The following is a 21,400-nucleotide window of genomic DNA, read 5'->3' on the forward strand; positions in this document are numbered from 1 at the left end:
AGCGGTTTGGTGGAATAGGAATGAGGGAGCAGGAGGTGGGTCTCGTGGACAAGATGAGCTTGGAGAGGGAATGAGGGTTGGATAGGAGAAAAACTAGAGAAAGATGCAAGCTCAAGGCTAGGGCAGGGGGGAACCTTAGGGAAAGTTTGGCTTGGTGGGCGAGGGGAAGGGAGGGAAGCAGCAAAGGCAGCTGAATGGATGGTCTTGATCTTAGTGACAAAGAAGTCCATGAGCTCCTCGCACTTGTTGAAGGTGAGGATGCAGGAGATAGGGGTTATAGAAGGCGGTTTGTAGTAGAGAAGCAAAGCCAGGGGTTATCCTTGCATTTCAGAATGATCCTGGAATAGTGAGCAGTTTTGCCAGAGGAGAGCAGGACCCGATGATGCTTTATGTGGTCCAACCAGATACGTCGATAGCTAAACCAGTTGTCTGCCATAAACGTTCAAGTCTGCGTCCCTCTGACTGAAGGGAGCAGAGATGAGGACCATACCAGGGGAACGACCAGGGTGAGAGAGTAATGGTTTTAGTGGGGACAAGGACATCAAAGGTGAGGGTGTGATTGAGCAGATCGCTAGTTACAGAAATGTCATGGTGAATGGAGGGCCAAAGACTAGACAGTTGGGAATTTGAAAGTGCCATTGTAAGTGACTTGGGGGAGAGTTTTTTCCAGGGCAGACACAGAAGGAAGTAGGGTTGGGAGGGGGAAGGGGGGGTGTGAGTGGAGAGGGATACAAAGAAGTAATCAGAGATGGCCTTATCTGTGATTAACACGATGGGAGTAGAGAGACCACGTGATATAGCAAGGTTGAGGGGATGGCTGTGAATATAAGTAGGGGAGTTTATATGGAACTACAGGACACATATAGGCTGTCTCCTTAGTATATGAAAGGAGCAGCTTAAGGTGGTAGCAGAGACCTAAAGTGGCTCTGTTGGCAGGCAAAATATGCAATTAAACTATCGCTTTAGATATCTTGTTCTTTAATTATCTATGGATGGGGAAGAAATGCTTTGTATGAAAATACTCCTGTTATTATTTTCTTTTAAGGATAGTTGCAAACTGCAAACCTCGGATTTGTACCAAACACAAATATTTTTCTGTAGTTGCTATGTCTGTAGCAATCCGTGTAAGCTATTTAAGTATTTGCCTGTCTTTAATTCTTTGGCTCTTTGATTAAGTTTTAATTCATAGCAATCTAGATATCTTATTTGACTATGGCATTACAGCTTGCTATGTATAGAGTGATATTTATGGATAGCAATAGCTCTGAACATCCAAAGACTTGTGATATCTCCCCATTGCATTAGGGAGATATTGGACACCCCATGTCAGGGTCTACTGTTGCACAATTCAACAGCATAAATAAATCTGCTATTAAACGTTTGTAAGAGCAGCGTTCTATGATACGAATTCCAGATCAATTCCTAACTATGGAAATTGAAACTGACTGTATTTGATATGCCCGAAGCAAGCAAATTAAAATATAACATTATTTTGTTTACTTACATTTATAATGAGACTCTAGGAACGTTTGACGTGTTTGTGGCTGTTAAATCACATACTAATATATCTTCTATTTTTTTTTTGTATCTTTGCACTCTTCCCTTGGAGAATAGTGGGAAATAGTGGAAGGGTTTGCAGGCTGATTAACAGTCCGACAGGCCAGGACGCAAACACTCCTTCCAGGGCCATAACTATCTTTGTACCAACCAATAAGCTGATTAGTCCTACAGTATATGGTGGGAGGGTTTCATGGGGTTCCACAACCCATACAACGATTGGGGGGACCTCTCGCAGCCACCGGATGCAAGTATCCCGCTGGATGCCAACCCAGAATTCAGTGCCGGCGCTGCAGTCTTCACTCGCCGGCACTGTTGGGATCAAACCCTGTACCTTCTGACTCGGAGGCGGGAATGCTACCACAAAGTCAAAGACTCACTTTTTATCTTCTATGGTACATGAATATTTGAATCCTGTCTAAGAGAAGTGACCATCATGAGTTCTCTCTTTTTTTAGGTAGTTGCACGCACAGAAACCAATTCTACAATAGTTGCTTTTTCTGATGAAATGGTTCCATTACGCATCACTTCAGAAATGGCACTGGATGAAGTATTTACTGCCATGCATGCGGTAATGTAAAATTTTTACAACACCAATTTTCATAGAGCCTCCTAACTTTTTTCCTCATTAGCAGTACAGGAAACTTTGTGCTATCCGGCACCGACGGGACCGAGCTGTTGCCGTTCCCTCAAAACTGCCGGACACTCCAGCGCTAATGTTGAAGCATCCGGAGATTTTCAGCTCCGTGTGAATCAACAAACCCTGTTGCTTAGCAACAGCTTCTAAACAGTCGGCAAGCATCTCTGTAGCGTCTCTAGCTGAAGCTGCTGCTTAGCTACAGACCTTGCAGAGCTTGACTGTTGAGAAAAAAGCAACGAAAAGAAAAAAAACGGCTCCTAATTTTTGCCGGTGGCTCGAGCTTGCCGGACATTTAGCCTCCGGATAACACACAGTTTCCTGTAATACAGAGATCATTAGTGTATATACAAAAATTTGAAATTTTCCCCATATTTAGTCATTTTTTCCTTAATTTTTGTACATAAATGAATAGTAGCTCACACGGCTAAAAGATTATTTCAGAATTCATTTAAGGAGGGTGCATCGTCAACCAAAGCCATTCTTAAAAATGAAGCTGTTAAGCATTAGCTTGTTACATAGAAATTTATATTGGCATCAGCAGATTAATTCTGAATGTCCAGCAAATTAATTCAATAATGAGTGTCCCAGCCTTATTTTTCTTCACTCAGCTCAGTTCTCAACAGCCTCTGGTGTTTATTACTTTTGATGATGGAGGGTGCTGGGTACCAAAGGCTAAGTGATGAAGAGATATAGTTTTGCATCCAGTCTAGCAAATATTGGACACATGTTGGGCCTAGTGCCCAAGTTACTGCATGAAGTTCCTCAAAAAACCTTTTTTAAACTTTGAATACAGGAGGGTGTAGTGTTTTTCTCCCACTAATATTTTCTTAATTTCTGCTTTCACTTTATTGGAATCTCTGTCTCTTCAGAATTCCCCAACTACTCGTACCTCTTTTTCCCACATGAAAAATGGTAATAAAAGTGTACTGAAGTGAAACTTTTTTGCTGTTTTTTTTAAACAGTACAGACTATTTTGAATGCTTTCAACAGGTCCCGTTTGGTGCCACTGACTGTGCTCTCCCCATGTTGTGGGCTATTAAGACAAAAACTGTTGCAGATGTGTTCATTGTCTTTACCGATAATGAGACGTATTATGGAAATATCCATCCTGTAGAAGCCCTAAGAGAATACAGAAAGGTGAGAGAATTCAAAATGATCGTATAATGTAGCAATTTTTACAAGGCAGTTAAGGTTAGATTTGGGGAATTAAAAAAAAATTCTCAAATGTATGTAGCCTGCAGGATTGTTAGAAATGTGCTGTAGCTCCTCTCTCTAGGAATAGGAAGGTACCAGCGCCACTCCCCAGTCTGAGCTGAGTTGGCTGGTCTTGGCCAGGGCAGCAGTAGGTGGGTGCTGATTGGCTACAGCACTACTGGATTCGGGAAGAACAAATCGACCAGGGTTCCTGTCCCTGATCACTAAATGGCAACTCCTGCTGGGAGCACATGTTCGATACTAGGCTAAGACAGGATTGGGCTTCCAGTTGTAATCCCACAACTGGATCACCTGCTGACACTTTTTTCCATCAAGCTCAACATGAATAATAGCCACTTGGATGAGGCACCTTATGTGCTATGGGGTTGAAAAACTGTACCCCAGTACGGGAGTTAATGTCTTCAGGAGTAGGGATGGGGAATTGTCCAATAATGAAACCTTTTTGTATTTCCTATTTATCCAATAAGAAATACATTTAATAGATAACAATTTCACACTTAGAAGATCACTAAAAAATGAGCTAGCATGAGGGCTCAGTGGGAAATGTACCAACCAGTGTGCTACAGAGCCACCCTGACCAGGAGGACCTCCAGTTTGGTCCTCCATGCTAAGATCTTGGCCTGGGCAGAGATTGGGATGCTACAATTGTCTTCTGCTTCCCTGGCTACTTGGTGTATTAGCATAGTGCTGTGACAGTATTTGTGATTAGGACGAACCACTGCCTTGAGAAGAGGGGAGAAAGTTTAGGGGCGAGGGGAATAAGAGATGTCCCGCAGATATTAGCTGTGCATTGAAAAGAATACAAAGAATATTTCAGCTGTTCCTCTAGTTTCCTGGATTTTGCAGCTGTTTACCATCATTTGCTAGTGTAAATGGCATGGAATTTTCAGAGTGTAAATCCCAGGTCTTAATTAAGGCTGTCAGTTAATTGTGATTCCAAACCAGTTGATGCAAGTCATTGTACTAAGATTACCAAATAATGTATTGGGCTGCCGGTAAATGTATGAACTAAGTTGAAGTAAATGCTGCATTATAAGAACATAATAATAGGAGCAGGAGTAGGCCATTTGGCCCCTCGAGCTTGCTCCGCCATTTAATGAGATCATGGCTGATTTGATCTGATTATTCACCTTCCAGACCTCCACCAGCATCAGCCCCGACTTTGGTGGCATAGCTGTATGGTCAGTGAGGCAGCACTTGTGTCTCTGAACACTCCAATAACCAACAAAAATGTTTGTTTTCACTGGTACCTCCAGGGACACTCCAACAGCAGTATAAATGCTACTTCTAGAGGCACAGGGCAACAGCCTTTCTGGCCATCAAGAGTGAGCAAGTTTCTGATAAGTCGTCTGAACGAACCTTCCCCAACCATCCAGGAAGTCCAATCGTTGGAGAAATTGTGACCAAACAACTGTGTATGCAGAGTTGCTTGTTGTATTTGTACAGTGAATACAGAAAGGGCAGTTCCATCGCAGCAGTAGCAGCCTCATGCTACATTAGATAAATATTTCCCAAATGGTTCTAAAATATAAACACAGCTGAGAGAATATGAATAATAGCTATGTCTTGCTCAATTCTGATTATCTTCAACTGCCAGGAGTTTGTTACCTTGCTCTTTCTATTTTTATTGTTGCAGAAAATGGGCATTCCAGCCAAATTGATTGTCTGTGGATTGGCTTCTAATGGTTTCACCATTGCTGACCCGGATGACAAAGGCATGCTGGATATCTGTGGCTTTGACACTGGGGCTCTGGAAGTCATCCGAAACTTTGCATTAGACTTGATTTAAATATTGGAAGAAAACACCACTGAATTGTTTAGTTAAAGATTAATTACTCATCAGGTTTCTAGGACTGCTTGAATGGAAGACTCACATTATGGATTGCTAGTTTCTTGGTAGAGTGTCTGTTTGATTTAAGGAGAGACTGTAAATGGCATGACTGTAATTGGATTTTAAGACTGTTCTGCCACAGCAAATTATTTTAATTATAGTGTGCTTTTGGCTTTCCGCTGTCGAGGCATTTGTAACCTTAACTAGAAACATCCAAGTAGAGTGATGGTATAACCAAAGTTGTGCTCCTTTTTTTTTACAGTGGGTCTACATGAGACCACTTTGACAGTAAATAGGTTAAATGTAATAGTGAAGAACACTGTTTAATTGTATTTTTTTGTTGTGAACAGGCTGACGAGAATTACGATGTTTCAATCGTGGAAGTGGATTAAGTTTTCGAGGAGGATTAGGTCACAGGAATATTCTAAGACAAGAAATTTTTCTAACACATTGTACTCTTTGTAATTCTTTTAATAGCTACTTCATGAAAACCCATGAAAGAAGCTGAAGTGGGCATTAAAGCAAGAGTGGGAATATAGTAAACTGGAGTTTATTATAGGTGGATTGTGCTGAATAAAGCAGACTTTTAAAGGCACATTTGTGAGTAAGTTTGTTACTATTTTAAAAAAGTTTCTAACTATTCAGATGTCAGACTTACAAAAGTCGGTTTTAAGTGGCACATCCCACAAAAAAATCTAATTATCGTTCAACGGCACTTTCTTTTGTTACAGGTCTTAGATTTTTGTAGATACTGTCAATGAGGGGCTGGAGATATGTAGAAGATGAATGTAACTCAATGAGATTAGGTTACCGATTAAATCTCGTTTTGCAGGAGTTACTGCAGTGTTGGCTTTGCTGATTGAAAGTAACAATTGGTCATTAAAGTAAACTGCCTCAAGTATTGATAGTCAATCTAGATACTTTTAAGTGTGGAATCCGTACCAAACATGTATGCGAGCCTGTATATAAGGCAAGCCATAGGTGCCACAGATCACTTTGCTGATCTGACCAAACTTCTTCTCAAAAATTATATGATTCCAACGTGATCTTATTTGAAAAGAATATATAAAAGAACAGTTAAGAATTATCCCCATGATGACACTTCAAAAATAAAAACTTTTGGTGGTGAACAATCCAGTTTTTGTCAGGAGTAATTATCTGGTGGTTTAAGAATGTGTAAGCTGTTGTGAGCATGTTGTATAGTGGGGATTCCAAAAATCACTAGTGTTTTTGGAAGAACAGAATACTATATTGCAATGTTAGGTATGTAAATCAGAGGCAGAGGGGCTTGTATGGAGATGCTGAAATTTCCATATATTAAAAATGGGGGTGGGGAAGAATAAAATATATTAACCAGAATAAGCTTTGGATAACTTAAATCTATCAAAACATGACAAGCAGTTTCTTTTTAAACATAAAATTCGATTCTTGTACGATTATAAGCTATGTCATTAGCACCATTCCTTTTTGTGAACTCTCTTTTTTCTCTGCTCCCCTTCTAAATTCAGTTCCTGGTTCCCCCGCCCCCTCCAGTACCTCGCACAAGTGACCATTAGTCACGTGTAAATCTGAACAATGTGTGTTGGCGGGATGTTTGGGCGGCAGCATTAGAGGTAAGCTGGATCCAGTCCTGATCTGATGTCTACACTTGCATAATTGTTGGAACATTTAGCGAGTAGCACCCTTGCAGTCACCCCAGCTAACAGAGCAAGACCACAGACCAAGCCTAGGATCTTCCTGGTCAGTATGAAACTTGCTGTGGTGTTGGTGCAGCCTCCTTTTGTGAATGCCCAAGAAGCTGTTAAACTGTAGGCGATATTTTACTAGATTTTTTCTTTTGTTTTATTTTGCCCAAGACAATATAAATTTCACCTACTCTCTAGAAATGGAAAAGAATTGCAATGGAGGTTGTTAGGATAAATGATCTGGAAGTCTTGTGTGGAGTCAGTCTCTTAGTAAGCCACTTATTAAGCTGGTAGGATTGACTGCCAATAGTTAATGAACTAGTTGGTGGTTGCTGGTGGCTGAAAGATGGTTTGGAGCCTCCTGTATTTGTAGACTGGTTGCTTTCTGCATGATGCACGGTTGCTGTGAAACCACGTTGTGAAAAGCATGATAACCTGTCCACTTAACTGGTTGATTCAGATCCATCAGAATGAGTGATATTGTCCTTTGTGTGATGTGCGTACAGAAAGGGGGATATGGCCAGACCTTTTAGCTGTCTGCATCTGATGTAATCTGCCCAAAGTACATTCCTCCACAGAAATATGACACAACAACATATTAAAATGTCAGTGGTAAATGTCATTTGGCAGATTGGGTCCAATGAGATGAAATGCAGCAGGTTATGAAAATGATCTTGTGAGCATGATGGCTAGGAAAGATAGAAATTTAATGAGAGTGGAAGTTGGAATAAAGAGCTCTACAATTAGGGCCTTGAAAGGTAGTGAAATGCCAGGATAGTACCGGTCTGTCAGACAAATGAAGCCTCATTTGGATTTTGTTGCACCATTAGGTAGAATTAGTTAGATAGAAAACATTAGTAGTCATCGTTAATCAGGTTAACATCTGTTTTAGGGTAAAGAATTAGGGAGGAACAGAGCAAAATCTAAAATGGAGGGTTTCAAAAGATTGTCTGTAAATCAACTCCAGGCACGAGTCCATATTGTGTCAGTTATAGCTGCAGCAACACAACAGTGGACAACTTTGTGAATCAACAATTTGGGTCATTAGGCTGAACCTAGTCACAAAGGCTAGCGTTTAGCTTGCTAAGATTTTACAGTATTGTTTTTTGGTCTTGAGCTATGGCAATTTAATGAATGATTGCTCAGATTTCACCTCCAAACTGAAGGACCAACTGGATAAAAACAATAATTAAAAACAAGAAAAATGGGAGTGGGCAGCAGCAGAGAAGGGCAGTCATTAACAATACGAAAAGTCTACTTGTGACTACATTGATTTATGTAGCTTTTCAGCTGAACCGAAAGATCTTGATCCAATTATTATGGACTCATACATAAAAGTATATGCTATGTTCATGCTGTGTTCTATGCAAATACTCAGGTACTTGTGTGTTTAAAGCCTATGACCATTTAGTCAAGATCTTTACATTCATCTGCAAAAATTAAAATGTGACATTTGGGGATTTGGCTGCCTCCTGGACAATGTGATCATTTTCAGTGTTACAATCTGTGTTTGACTTTTGATTTGGCCATAAACAACAACATCTTGCATTTATATAGCGCCTTTAACGTAGTAAAAACATCCCAAGGCGCTTCACAGGAGCGTTATCAGAATAACAGAAGCTGCACGTAATTTCTCGAAATTGAAAATTGTGCTTGTGGCACAAGCTGGTCTTGAACTCTGTCCACCTGTCCTACAATTCACTTTTACACTTGATACAAATCACTGGGGTTTCTGGTTTGTTTTTAATGGCTGCTCTGCTATCTTTATGGCAGTCAGTGATGTTCTATTTGATTTGTACAGATACACACAATAGCTATTTTAATTTATTCTTCCCTTTGTATTTCATATTTATTTGCATTCACTTTCAACAGATTGTATACAAACATTCCAAGCTCAAGTTCGCCTGCTTTTATTTGTCTTGCAGGTATCCCCATGCACCATTTCAGTTTGCAGTTTTACAGCTTTTCCATTCCACATGTCTTTTGTTGGCTGCCTAATTTCTACTGAGCAAAATTACACTGCAGATAAATGCCTCTGTTTTCAAAATGACAGCGAAAAGGTTTCTGGAAATACAAATGCTATCCTGCGCTTTTGCAATATTTTGAATCTGACCAAAGAAGCAAGTAAAATATTAAAATTCTTCATTTCCGGTTGCCACATCTGAACAACATAATATAAAACTGCCACTGTCTGGGGAGTTATTAACCAGTACGTAAAATAAAGTACAAGTTTGTCAATGGTTCGACACTGACACGTCCGTCACTTTCACCTATTCTTTTGATATACAAGCGTGTTAATTATACCTCATCTTTTACACTGTCTTGCGTAGAAAATGTAACACTTTGTGAGATCGTGTAATTTGATCAAATCAGTTTAATGTTTGCAAGTAAAGTAACCTTTTTGTCTTTCTAGCTGATTTAAAATGAAGATCAATACTAACCTTTTAAATATGACTGATCAAGTCATACAATTACTGTATTAAATAATGCTGGAGGAAAAACGGATTTTGTTTCGATTATAGATTTAATTTTGTCACTTTTAAAATCTGTACCATGTACAGGAAACTTTGTGTTATCTGGAGGCTAAATGCCCGGCAAGCTCAAGCCACCGGCAAAAATCAGGAGCCGTTTTGTTAGGTTTTTTTTCTTCTCGTGGCTTTTTTTTTCTTCTCGTGGCTTTTTTTTCAACAGTCAGGCTCTGCAAAGTCTCTCTGAAGCTGTTGCTAAGCGACAGAGACGCTTCCAAGGTACGGCCGACTGTTTAGAAGCTGTTGCTAAGCAACAGTGTTTGTTGCCAGATACGGATGCTTCAACATTAACGCTGGAGTGTCCGGCAGTTTTGAGGGAACGGCAACAGCTCGGTCCCATCGGTGCCGGATAGCACAAAGTTTCCTGTAGATTGATTAAAACAGATATTGCTACTGGCAAGATTCTCAACAAAACTATGCATTTGGAGCTAAAACTTGCTAAAGTCGTGTTCAACTTATTCTTGATATTGCAAATATATGTCTCACAGAACTTTGGATTTTTATCTGTCTCTGTGTACCTAACGGCAGAATCTACCAGGTAGCATTGGCAGTTTAAAACAGGTCACTGCTGTGTAATTTGTAGAGTTGCTCTTTCCATAGAGTTTGGATGTTGCCACTTGAAAACACCATTTGTCAAACTAAATGTGATGATGCTGTACAAATATGAATGTTACTGTTAACTGCCTTTACATTAACTATACACATTCAATTGTTTTTATATTCTTTAATTCAGTTGAAATAAAGTGCTAGTAAAAACACTTAGTGCTGTGACATTTAATGCCTTTTTTGTTGTTTTTTTCTCTCCATCACGCAACACTACTTGAGCAGCTGCACAGGCAGGTCACTAGCTCCTAGGCTTTTATTATTACTTCTCTGCAACCTAGGAAGTCCATGAAAGTGGTCAATGTGACTTTGGAGGGGTATAAGCTCTTCGTTCCTCATGGGCAAAGTGACCGACCTCCATACTGAGGGCAGAAAAATAGGAAGTTTAATTTGCTTTTATAATTCAAATCTGTTTATGATTAATCACTTGATTTTAGAATAAATCTTGCTAATCAGTCCAACTGGATGCATTTTAATTTGCTAGTTTATTCCACAAGTAATGGTGAGCTAGGAATGATGCTTCTGTTTGGTATCAAAGAAGAATGCAGGCTCCTTCCATGGCGGAGTTTGAACCACACTCATTCACCATGTCCAGTAGTCTACCCTTGGAATGGAGTAGAACAGTGTCTGAACCGCCACCAATGCACGTCCCGTTTATAAACACTTTTGGAACCTGTATAGGAAAATAAAAACTATTAGTAATTTGGATTGCTGATTAATGCTGTGCATTTTAAAAAAGTTACATCTTTGTTTTCTCCTCTAATCTGAATTGCATCACGTACTTTGTCTAAAGGGACAAAAGGCTTGTGTGAATGCTGTTGATAACAAGTAACTAAAGCATATGTGAAAAAAGCTCTCCAACTTTCCCTGTAAGGAAGTGTTTGTCCTTATTCTCTCTCTCTGGATGTGTCCCTCTCCTTCCCTGGCTACATCACTGCTGAAGTTGGAGTTAGTTCTGCAGAGACTGGCTTCTGGACATTTGCATATTGGGTTTTTTCTCTGCTCCTTTATTTTCATTTTCCATAAAATGGTATATAGACAAGGTAAACTGAATATTACCTTAAATTAAGCCAGGAAAGTGGGACCAGAGGATGTCAATTTAAATTAGTGTGAAAAATAGATTAGAACTGATCTTAAAAGGAACTTCTATACTCTGTGATAAATGTTTAGAATAACTTTCCTGGTAGTATAGATAAGAACATTAGGGATGGTCAAAATAAACCTTGATGTTATAATGGGAGAGTTAAGGTATATGGAGGGGTGAGCTCTGAATCACCCAATGATGACCTTATCTTAAGTTCTGAAAGTAATGATTCTTCTAGTGAATGAATACTTGAAGTGAACTAAACATGCTGGATAAGTGCACCATAAAGACCAAAAAGGACTCAAGCTTGATCCTTGGTCTATGCTGTTCGCTGAACCACTGCACTGAGCCATTACATTGTCAGCATCTCTGTACGAGAGTCTAACCACTGCCCTTGACATTCAATGGCATTACCATCGCTGAATCTCCCACCATCAACATCCTGGGGGTCACCATAGACCAGAAACTTAACTGGACCAGCCACATAAAGACTGTGGCAACAAGAGCAGGTCAGAGGCTAGGTATTCTGCAGCGAGTGTCTCACCTCCTGACTCCCCAAAGCCTTTCTACCATCTACAAGGTACAAGTAAGGAGTGTGATGGAATACTCTCCACTTGCCTGGATGAGTGCAGCTCCAACAACACTCAAGAAGCTCGACACCATACAAGACAAAGTAGCCTGCTTGATTGGCACCCCATCCACCACCTTAAATATTCACTCCCTCCACCACCGACGTACTGTGGCTGCAGTGCGTACCATCTACAAGCTGCACTGCAACAACTCGCCAAGGCTTCTTCGGCACATCTAAACCCGCGACCTCTTCCACCTAGAAGGACAAAGGCAGCAGGCGCATGGGAACACCACCACCTCCAAGTCACACACCATCCTGACTTAGAAGTATATCGCCGATCCTTCATTGTCGCTGGGTCAAAATCCTGGAATTCCCTACCTAACAGCACTGTGGGAGTACCTTCACCACATGGACTGCAGTGGTTCAAGAAGGCGGCGGTGAGCAATTAGGGATGGGCAATAAATACTGGCCTTACCAGTGACGCCCACATCCCATAAACGAATTTTAAAAAAAGTCATAAACTACAAGATTGATTTGCTAGTCATCTTAATCCAAAATTTGGATTATATCCTGCAAAATATTGTTATGGTTCCATTGAGGGCAACCAATTCTTTTGATATTGGAGACTAAAGTAGATCCAAATGATATACGGAACATCACACAATGATACTGTGTAATTAGTCTAGATTTTTAAAGAAAGGACGCATGCTAAGTTGAGTAAAGTAAATTCTAAATATTTTCAATAACAGAAATCCTGGTTAAAGCAAAGAATTGAACGGACAAGATTAAGATGGATATTGATTTTCTTTGAGGCTACTTATCTTCGAAATTCTTTCCCTCATTTCTTCCCTCGATCTCTCGGTCACCTGTAACCACTAAGATCGACAGCTAACCTCCTCCCGGACTCATCAAATACTGTTCTGTATTGACCACTAAGGGGCATGCAAGAGCAGTTTGGGAATGACTAACTGTTCACCCCTCTCTGTGGGGAAGGAGCCTTGCTGGCACCTCCCTAAAGTTCTTCAGCTAAGATTGGGAGCTCAGCAGAATGGCTCTCAGACCTGTGCCTCCTTGACTTGTGCCACCAAGTTGCTTTTAGACACCGTTAGATATGTAATGTATATTTCCTTCATAAATGGTGACCCAATTGTAATGCACCATGGAGAGTGTAAAGTCTGTGGGTTGTGCAGTTAATAAATACACAGACTTCAGAAGTAACAAACAAACAGGTCTTTACTATTCGAAGGTCCGGGCGAATCTGCCCCAGAAATCCTGCTACAACACTTATATACTGGTGTGGTCACTATCGGTATTACAGTATACAGAAGCCAAACAAATAGTGCCACACCTAAAGTAGTTCCCTTAAAGGTGAACGGTTACATTCAATAGTTCCCTTAAAGGTAGACGGGTACATACACTACAATCCTCCCTTTTTAGCTTATTACTTAGAGTCCCTGTTAAACATACATATCTTCAACTTCCTATAAAACAAATTACAGCTATAATCTCGGTGGAGTCAATGTCATATAAAACAATTTACAAATATAATCTCGGTGGAAACAGTTCACAGGTTCCGTCTCTGCGGAAACAGTTCATAGATTCAGTCTCTGATCTTGACTCGTTCCGAACAACATTTCTTTGGGGTAGCCGGTTCACCTGGCTAGCGTGACTCCTCCATAGCCTTTTTCTTGACATAGCAGCTTGAACTTTCGTCCTGTTGAACCAGCAGTGCGGACTTTGACAACCAACTGGCTGTCTTGACATTTACCAGTTTTTCAACTAATTTAGCTCCTTTCGTAATGTCCCGCCTGGAATGGTAGAAGTGCTAATATTTTAGACAGTTATTATCTTCTGCTTCTTCTTTTTCTTTTCTGCCTTTTTGAAACTCTCGGAGCTCCTTTCTCGGCTGCCAGCTGTAGCACCACCAACTCTCTATGTTCCTTAGACCTTAAGTGCTTCCTCCGGATTTCAGCACTTTGGGAGTTTTCATCACAAGCTGGGCAGACCACATCCTCGTAATATTCAGTGTCACTCAACAGGTCATGGTAATATTCGGGTTCGTCCTGAGTTAGGCCAGCGAGAGAGCCTTCTTCTTCCTCCTCACCCGTCTGGACGTTAGCTGACGGTGGTTCCTTCCCTAGACATCTTTCTTGAAAAGACTTCTTCATGCATTCATATTCATCCCGCTCTTCCTGGGTTGTCTGCCATTCCTTCACTACTGACCTCATTTGTGAGTTCAATACCTTCCCTTCCACCGGGGATTGCGGTATCAGGCTATTTAATCCTTCTACTGAAGCAGCTGTTTCAACATTCTTCTGTTCACATTGACGTGATTCAACGAACTCTTCATAGAGTAAACTGTAACACAAAATCTGTGTTGCCACCTCAGTTATTTCTGTAACTTTTGGGAGCTCCGAATTCCTTCCCTTTGCAGATTGAAGCTCGTGTTCCCATTGTGGAGTCTTGTCTCTCAGCATGTGAAGGAGTTGGCTGACCGTTAACTCTTCCGCGGGGACTCTGTGGATCAGAGTCTTCACCATTTCATCCACCTTTCCCTCCAATGCTTTCACCTTCCTTTCCTCTTGTACTTTGGTTTCAAGCGCTCGAAGAAGTTGCGCCTTGATGCTCCCAAGCTCATGTTCAGAGCCCATTCTTACAGTCTCTGTGTTTCTTACAGTTTCCTTCCCTTCCACTGAAAGGATTCCCAGTTGACTCTGCTCTTCAAGTCGTTGAACCTCGGTCATTGCCGCCTCATATTTATCTTGGGTTTCCTCCAATATTTTTATGAGTTCTTGGACATCTTGTCTTTCATGTTCTGCCATGTCTTTCACCGCTAAATTCTCATCTATGGATGGAACTTTTACCGATGAGTCTGTCTTGGCCTTGAGCTCATCAAGAATTTCCTGCAGCCTTTGGACTTCTTGCTCATGTTCAACCTTTAGTTGTTCATATGCTTCTACTGAAACTAGCTTTTCGGAGGCTGCCGAGTTAATCCCCTCCAGAATTGTAGCCTGGGCCTGTTCATACTGTTCTTTCCACTTCTCACACTCTGCTTGTAAGGAGTCATAGAGAAGAACTGGAATAAAATCCCGGCTTCCTGAAGATTCCTCTTCATTTGCTTCTTTCGCAATTTCCTGTTGGAGTTCAGCCAAGGCTGCTATGCTATCTGCCTCTTGAAGTCTCACTGCCATCAAATCTTCTTTATTCTTGCAGTCTATCTCAGTCATTTTCCCTTTATTTTCATTCAACTGAGTGATAAGCTCCTCTTGCAACATGGCCACATTATTCACATCAGGTAAAGAAGCGTTTCTCTTTTCCATGTCCAAGATTTTTTTCTGCATCTCTTTAAGTGCACACTGCGATTCAGCTTCTCTTAACCTTGCCTGCACTAGCTCCGTCTCCAATTGCAGAACAAAATCCTCAGTGTAGCGTGGTTTGCCTTTATGCTGTATCTCTAGATCATGCAAATATTCTAACTCCTGAACATCATAAGGGAGGTGTGATCGGTAATTGGTCACGATGGCTCTATGGTCGCTCTCTGCTTGAGCCAGCAGGTTCTGTTGTCTTTCCAGACTCTCCCATTCGGTGTCATAGAACTTTTTCATTGTTTTCATCTCTTGTACGAGACGGTAACTTAATTGTTCGAATTGTTGTCGTACTTTGAAATAACGTTGAGTTCGAGCTCGGTGTTCCTCCGTAATGCATATGTCTGTGACTTGAACAGACTCAGAATTCTCTGTCTTTATGCACGCCATCGTTTTTCCAACCTTAGTCAGTGAGTTCATGTTAACCTTGTTTTTCATACGTGGGCTGGACTTATCGTCTTCCGGCTCAGAGTCTGAGCTGCTTGTCTGCACCGAGTCCTCACTCGTCATTGCTTGTAGGTAGTGCCATTCCATGTCTATTTTCTTGATCCACTCCCGTCCTAGAAGTGGTGGTCCTCCCTCATGTAGTACATACAAGTTCATTCTTGGGTGTTCTTTACCCCATCTCTCACCTTGACGGTATACTTTATGCCCCGTGTATGTCTGTAATACGAACTTGGTATCTCTTAAGGGTATGTGTGAGAAAAGCCGGTGGTAATCCCCTCGATTTATGACTGATACAGCTGATCCAGTGTCCAACTCCATTTTCACTTGGACTCCAGCTATTTTTAGCATGACCCAGATAGTTTGTAGGTCAGCTTCCTTACTCACATGGTGGATACTCAGACTACCCAGCTCCTGGCCGTTTGGATCTGAGTCTGGATTCTGTTCGTCTGAACTCTTCTCAGCCCCCTCGTATACCTTGTTGTACTTTTCTTGTGATGGCTTCCTTTGGTTGTTGGTCTTCTTCCCTGACCGGCATACCTTAGCGATGTGACCCAGTTTGCCACATTTCCTACATTCTTGGTTCTTAAACCAGCATTGATTCTGGTCGTGTGTTGTCTTCCCACAACGATAGCATTTTGTTGTACTCGAGGTAATTTGGTCCACCCCGAGCGCCGCCGCCTTTAGTTGCATTTCCGCCGTTCCTTTCGCGGCGGCTTCGTGTGATGCGGCTATAAGGACAGCCCTGTCAAGTGTAAGGTCGTTCTCTTCTAGTAGGCGCTTTTGCGTCCCTTCCTTGGACAATCCGCCTACGAACTTGTCTCGCAGTGCCTCTGTCAGATTCCCTCCGAACTGGCAGTATTTCGCTAGCCTACGCAGTTCGACCAAGTATTCTGCGTTGTTTTCGTCTTTCCGTTGCGTTCTTGCATAGAATTTGAATCGTTCAGCCAACATCAACGGTGTGGGGTTCAAGTGGTCCTTCAGAACAACCACAATCTCTTCGAAAGACTGATCCGCCGGTTTAGCTGGTGCTAGTAAATCCTTCAAGAGCCCATATGTCTTTGCGCCCATCGAGTTTAACAATGTTATCGCCTTGTCGTCTTCCTCTATTTTGTTGGCTTCACAATAGATCTCGATGCATTCCACGTACGTGGCCCAGTCTTCTATCTCAGAATTAAAATCATTAATATTCCCTCGCTTAGGCATCTTTCTTCCCTTGGGAGCAGCACCAGTATTTCTTTAAGTATTCTTATTTATTTGTTTATTTCTAAGATGGCGGTTTTCCCGCGAATATGGCGGTTTCCCGCTCTTCCTTTCTCTCCCCGCCCACTTCAATGGCGGTATGTCAATCAAGATGGCGGTTTTCCCGCGAAAATGGCGGTTTCCCGCTCTTCCTTTCTCGCCCCGCCCACTTCAATGGCGGTTTCCCGCTTCTGGCGTCTTCTCCGCCTAATGGCGGCTTCCCGCGTTTCTTCCCGGTGGAAGGGGTACGCTTCCCCCCACAGCGGACAGGTTCAGCCGCTGGCTGGCTACCGCACAGCTCCCCTTACTCGGCTATGTCTTTTCCTCCCGCCCGCACGGTTCTACCGGCGCTGGGTACACCCCGTTAACAGAGGACAGTTCAGCCGCTGGACTGGCTCTCGCGCAGTCTCTCTCTCCGTACCCGGCTCTGTCGCTCTCTCACCCGCACGTTCGGTGTTACCGGCCCTGGGTACCCCGTTGGTGGAGAACAGCTCAGCCGCTGGACTGGCTCCTCGCAGTCTCTCTCTCCGCACCCGGCTCTCACCCGCACGGTTCCCGTTCGCCTCCCCAGCCCTCTCGCAGACCGGTGTTTCCCTCCCCGGCTGCAGCTGGGTTTCTCTTCCCGCGCCTACTCGCAGGCTCAGCGCTTCGTGGCTGCGGTCGCTGCCCAGATTTTTCCCGCCGATCGCGGTCCAGCTGTCACCCGACGCCGTTGGACCCGACTTTTGGCCGGCACAGCTCCCCCTCGACCGAGGTCGAGTGCTCTGCCCTTATCCTCCGGATACTTCTACACCTTCCCCTACTCACAGTCTCTTCGGCCGCCTTGTTTCTTGCTGGTCGGCTCACTCCGCACCGTGGCAGAAGGGTAGTCAGTGCCTGTTGCTGATACAGCTTTTGTTGTTAGTCTTCCTGCTTTCTGTTGTTGCAGCCTCGTGTTTTCTTTTGGTAGCACGACGAGGGCGGTTGTCTCTCTTCGACGCTCTTCGTTGCTTTTGGTAATCTTGCCGCAGGGTATGATCGGACTCGTCGCCACTGTAAAGTCTGTGGGTTGTGCAGTTAATAAATACACAGACTTCAGAAGTAACAAACAAACAGGTCTTTACTATTCGAAGGTCCGGGCGAATCTGCCCCAGAAATCCTGCTACAACACTTATATACTGGTGTGGTCACTATCGGTATTACAGTATACAGAAGCCAAACAAATAGTGCCACACCTAAAGTAGTTCCCTTAAAGGTGAACGGTTACATTCAATAGTTCCCTTAAAGGTAGACGGGTACATACACTACAGAGAGCACTGACTCTTTCCTATGAATCTTCCTACACGTTGAATTTTTGATCTTAGTTGATATTCTAGAGGTGCTAAGTTTAGCCAAAGAACCTTCTCAAAGAGGAAGTTAAGGAATTGAGTCACACATGAGGCCGTCAGCCATTAGTTAAACAGCAGCCCAGGCAGTGACCTGGTGGTCTCCCTCTGGACTGATGCATTGCAGAGAGAAAGAAAGGAAAGATCCTAAAGGCTGGCCGAAAACAATGACACTTTTTTTAAAGTGTTTTTTCATAAATCAACTGAAATTGCTATTATGCCTTTTGGGTGAAAGGAAGTTAGTGGAGGAATACAAGACTTTCCCATCCTTTTACTCAGTGACACAGCTAGGTCAGCTCTAGCATATGTTTCTGATGTCCTAGCATTTGTTAATGTTTTTTTTCTTTGTCCAATTTTCTTCCCTCCTCCACTGAATATGTTTACTTGAGTTGGAGTACAATTTCACAGGTACCGGGCACCGAACTGGCTATTGTATATCTGAAAAGTGAAGATTGGTAGGATATTTGACTCTTTGTGTGTGGGTATGGGAGAGTATCATAGCCAAGCCTGATCCAGTCCTCAACTGATGGTCACACATATACTTTCTAGTAGCAATCGCTGGGTAACATTTTAGAGATACAACCTTGATTGTTTTATCCCTCCCCACCCATCCCACCTCACCCCATCCCTAGACCAACAGGCCTAAGGCCAAACAATGGCTGAGGTCTCCTAGGGATCTAATGTGGAACCTTTCTGGTCTATATAACTCAATTCCATACAGGCCAGTGCATCTACTCTCGAGTTATCCAGCGAGTTATTGGGCTGTTTAACATGATCCTCATTTATAAATTATTACAGTGCTAGGTAATCATATATATGAACCTTTAAAAAGATGAGACAAAGGATTTACAGTATGTAGAAATCTAGCAAACTTACTGTCTTTATACCGGTCATTTCAGTAAGAATATACTGGAGATGCACACCATCATTCCGGAGATCTAATTCAATCGCTTTGTAAGGAATGCCCAGTTCTGTAAATATGCTCTTTACAATATCACAGTAGGGGCATGTAGTTTTGGAAAAGATCACAACACGGTTTTGTGTAATTGTGTCCTGAAAGAAATGAATTCAAGAGTTTTGTTTTCAATTTCTTAAAAAGAAAACAATATTTCTCCTCTACTCGTCCCTTATTTGATTGCTAACCATTGCTGTAGTTGAATGTTATTATTTCCCAGAAGACTGGTCTTTCCTATTAATTTCAATAAGGGTTATTGCTTGGTTAATCAGCACATAGGCCCGTATTTTCCGATCGGAGGCTTCCTGCGTGTGGAGGCCTCCAATCTGGAAAAAAATCTACGGACTTACCTGAGGTCTCCCGAGGTCTGGACACTTCCGCTCCTGAGCCTCTCCAACTCGAAATGCGCAGGGCCCACGTATCCCAGAGGTACATGTGGTTCACAAGCATCCCTGGGATCACGTGGGCCATGGAGAGCCAATAGGCGAAGGGAATCTCCCTTCATACACTTGACAGATAGACCTGTCAAATGTATGAATGGCGATCACCCCAAAGACACTGTAAAACATTAAATAATTTTTTTTAAACATCACGGCCTAGAAATTCAGTTAGTAGCGCCAGCCGCTAGCGCCTTAAGAGGGCGATAAGTGGGGCGCGAAGCAGCTAGCACCCGGGCGCGGCGCGATCTGCACCTCTCGCGAACTTGAGTGGACATTTAGCGGCGGCGCAAGACCGCAACGCCCGCTCAGCTGCGCGCACAGATCCTGACGTCATTTCATGGTGCAACGCCCTTGGTGCGCCCCGAACCGGAAGTTCAGTGGCGCCCCCCTTCTTTCCGCCTGGCGCTCCAGCGACTGGTTTAGTGGAACGGTTCCCAGTCGCTGTGGGGCTGGGGGGGCGCAATTTAAAGGCGGCTCTTCCTGCCTTCTTTGTGGTAACCATTTTGGACCACTTCTGTGTGAGAGAGAGAGATTTGCAGAGAGACAAAGGGAGAGAGCTTTCTGCTTTGACTCAGTGCTCGCACAGGTACTTCTGGCTTCAGCCCAGACCTTTGCAGTTGGATTGATTTTTCAGTGCCATAGCCTTGAGTGGCCACCTATAATGGGGGCTGCAATGGGTGGAAACGTTGGGTTTCTCCATTGCATTGAGAGGGCTCAGAGATGCCGAGAGAGACTGCCAATCATGGCCAGACGGAGGAGGGCCAACAGGCGTCGGCACAGGAGGCCTTACCCTCCCAGGGTATACCGCCAGCAGTTCTCATACCTCAACATGTCTGAGGAGCAGTGTATTCGGAGGCTTCGATTCAGAAGGGAGGTGGTCACTGAGATCTGCCACCTGCTTCAGAGAGATCTGCAGCCTCAGCTGAGGAGCAGGACGTCTCTGTCGGTGGCAGTGAAGGTGACAGTGGCTCTGAACTTCTATGCCACCGGCTCCTTCCAATCCGCTACTGGGGACATTGCCAATGTCTCCCAGTTCACGGTGCATTGCTGCATCCGCCAAGTCATGAATGCTCTCTTCAAAAGGAGATCACAGAAATCACAGAAACCTCACAGTGCAGATAGAGGCCATTTCGGCCCATCGAGCCTACACCGAAACATATCCCACCCTATCCCCGTAACCCCACGTATATAATCCCCCTAACACTAAGGGTCAATTTATCATAGCCAATCAACCTAACCTGCACATCTTTGGACTGTGGGAGGAAACCGGAGCACCCGGAGGAAACCCACGCAGACACAAGGAGAATGTGCAAACTCCACACAGACAGTCACCCGAGGCCGGATTCGAACCCGGGTCCCTGGCGCTGTGAGGCAACAGTGCTAACCACTATGCCACCGTGCTGCCAGTACATGTCAGTACATTTCCTTCCCCATGACCCTGGACAAGCAGCAGGAGCGTGCAATGGGAATTGCAAGAATAGCGGGCTTCCCCATGGTCCAGGGCGCCATTGACTGCACGCATGTGGCTTTGCGGGCGCCTCTGGAGAATGCCGAGGATTACTGCAACCGGAAGGGGTTCCATTCGTTGAACGTGCAGTTGGTGTGTGACCACAGGCAGCTGGTACTAGCTGTCAATGCCCGCTTTCCAGGCAGCAGCCACGACGCCTTCATCCTGCGCCAGGCTTCTTTGGCAGACCTTTTCGAAGCCCCGGCTCACCCAGGAGGCTGGCTTCTCGGGGACAAGGGCTATCCTTTGTGCACCTGGCTGATGACCCTGCTCCGTGCGCCCAGCACCCCTGCTGAAGAGCGATACAATGACAACCATCAAGCGACCAGGAACATCATTGAGCACACAATCGGCATGCTAAAGCAATGG

At 43.4% G+C, this 21,400-nt stretch overlaps 2 protein-coding genes across 7 annotated transcripts in view; one reads left to right on the forward strand and one right to left on the reverse strand.

Annotated features, from left to right (window-relative positions):
* Nucleotides 1-21,400, forward strand: part of ro60 (Ro60, Y RNA binding protein) — a 69,346-nt gene that overhangs the window by 27,023 nt on the left and 20,923 nt on the right. The window contains exons 7-10 of one of the 6 annotated variants that reach the window (XR_015077636.1): nucleotides 2,015-2,128; nucleotides 3,188-3,334; nucleotides 5,049-6,856; nucleotides 8,854-10,227. Coding sequence is in view for 2 of the 6 variants with exons in the window: in XM_085982376.1 (XP_085838502.1) it covers nucleotides 2,015-2,128; nucleotides 3,188-3,334; nucleotides 5,049-5,201 (414 nt within the window). In the remaining 4 variants the exon portion in view is untranslated. Of the gene's footprint in view, nucleotides 1-2,014; nucleotides 2,129-3,187; nucleotides 3,335-5,048; nucleotides 10,228-21,400 lie in introns of those variants that run through there. The other 5 variants (XR_015077634.1, XR_015077635.1, XR_015077637.1 and 2 more) reach the window with 5 other exon arrangements.
* Nucleotides 10,094-21,400, reverse strand: part of LOC147121864 (uncharacterized) — a 32,244-nt gene continuing 20,937 nt past the window's right edge. The window contains exons 3-4 of the mRNA XM_085982386.1: nucleotides 19,006-19,182; nucleotides 10,094-10,732 (exon numbers count right to left, since the gene is read on the reverse strand). Coding sequence (XP_085838512.1) covers nucleotides 10,592-10,732; nucleotides 19,006-19,182 — 318 coding nt within the window. The 3' untranslated portion in view covers nucleotides 10,094-10,591. The remainder of the gene's footprint in view (nucleotides 10,733-19,005; nucleotides 19,183-21,400) is intronic.

This window comes from Somniosus microcephalus, chromosome 3, assembly GCF_052327205.1.
Source record: "Somniosus microcephalus isolate GS21.2 chromosome 3, FLI_Smic_1.0, whole genome shotgun sequence".
NCBI lineage: Eukaryota > Metazoa > Chordata > Chondrichthyes > Squaliformes > Somniosidae > Somniosus > Somniosus microcephalus.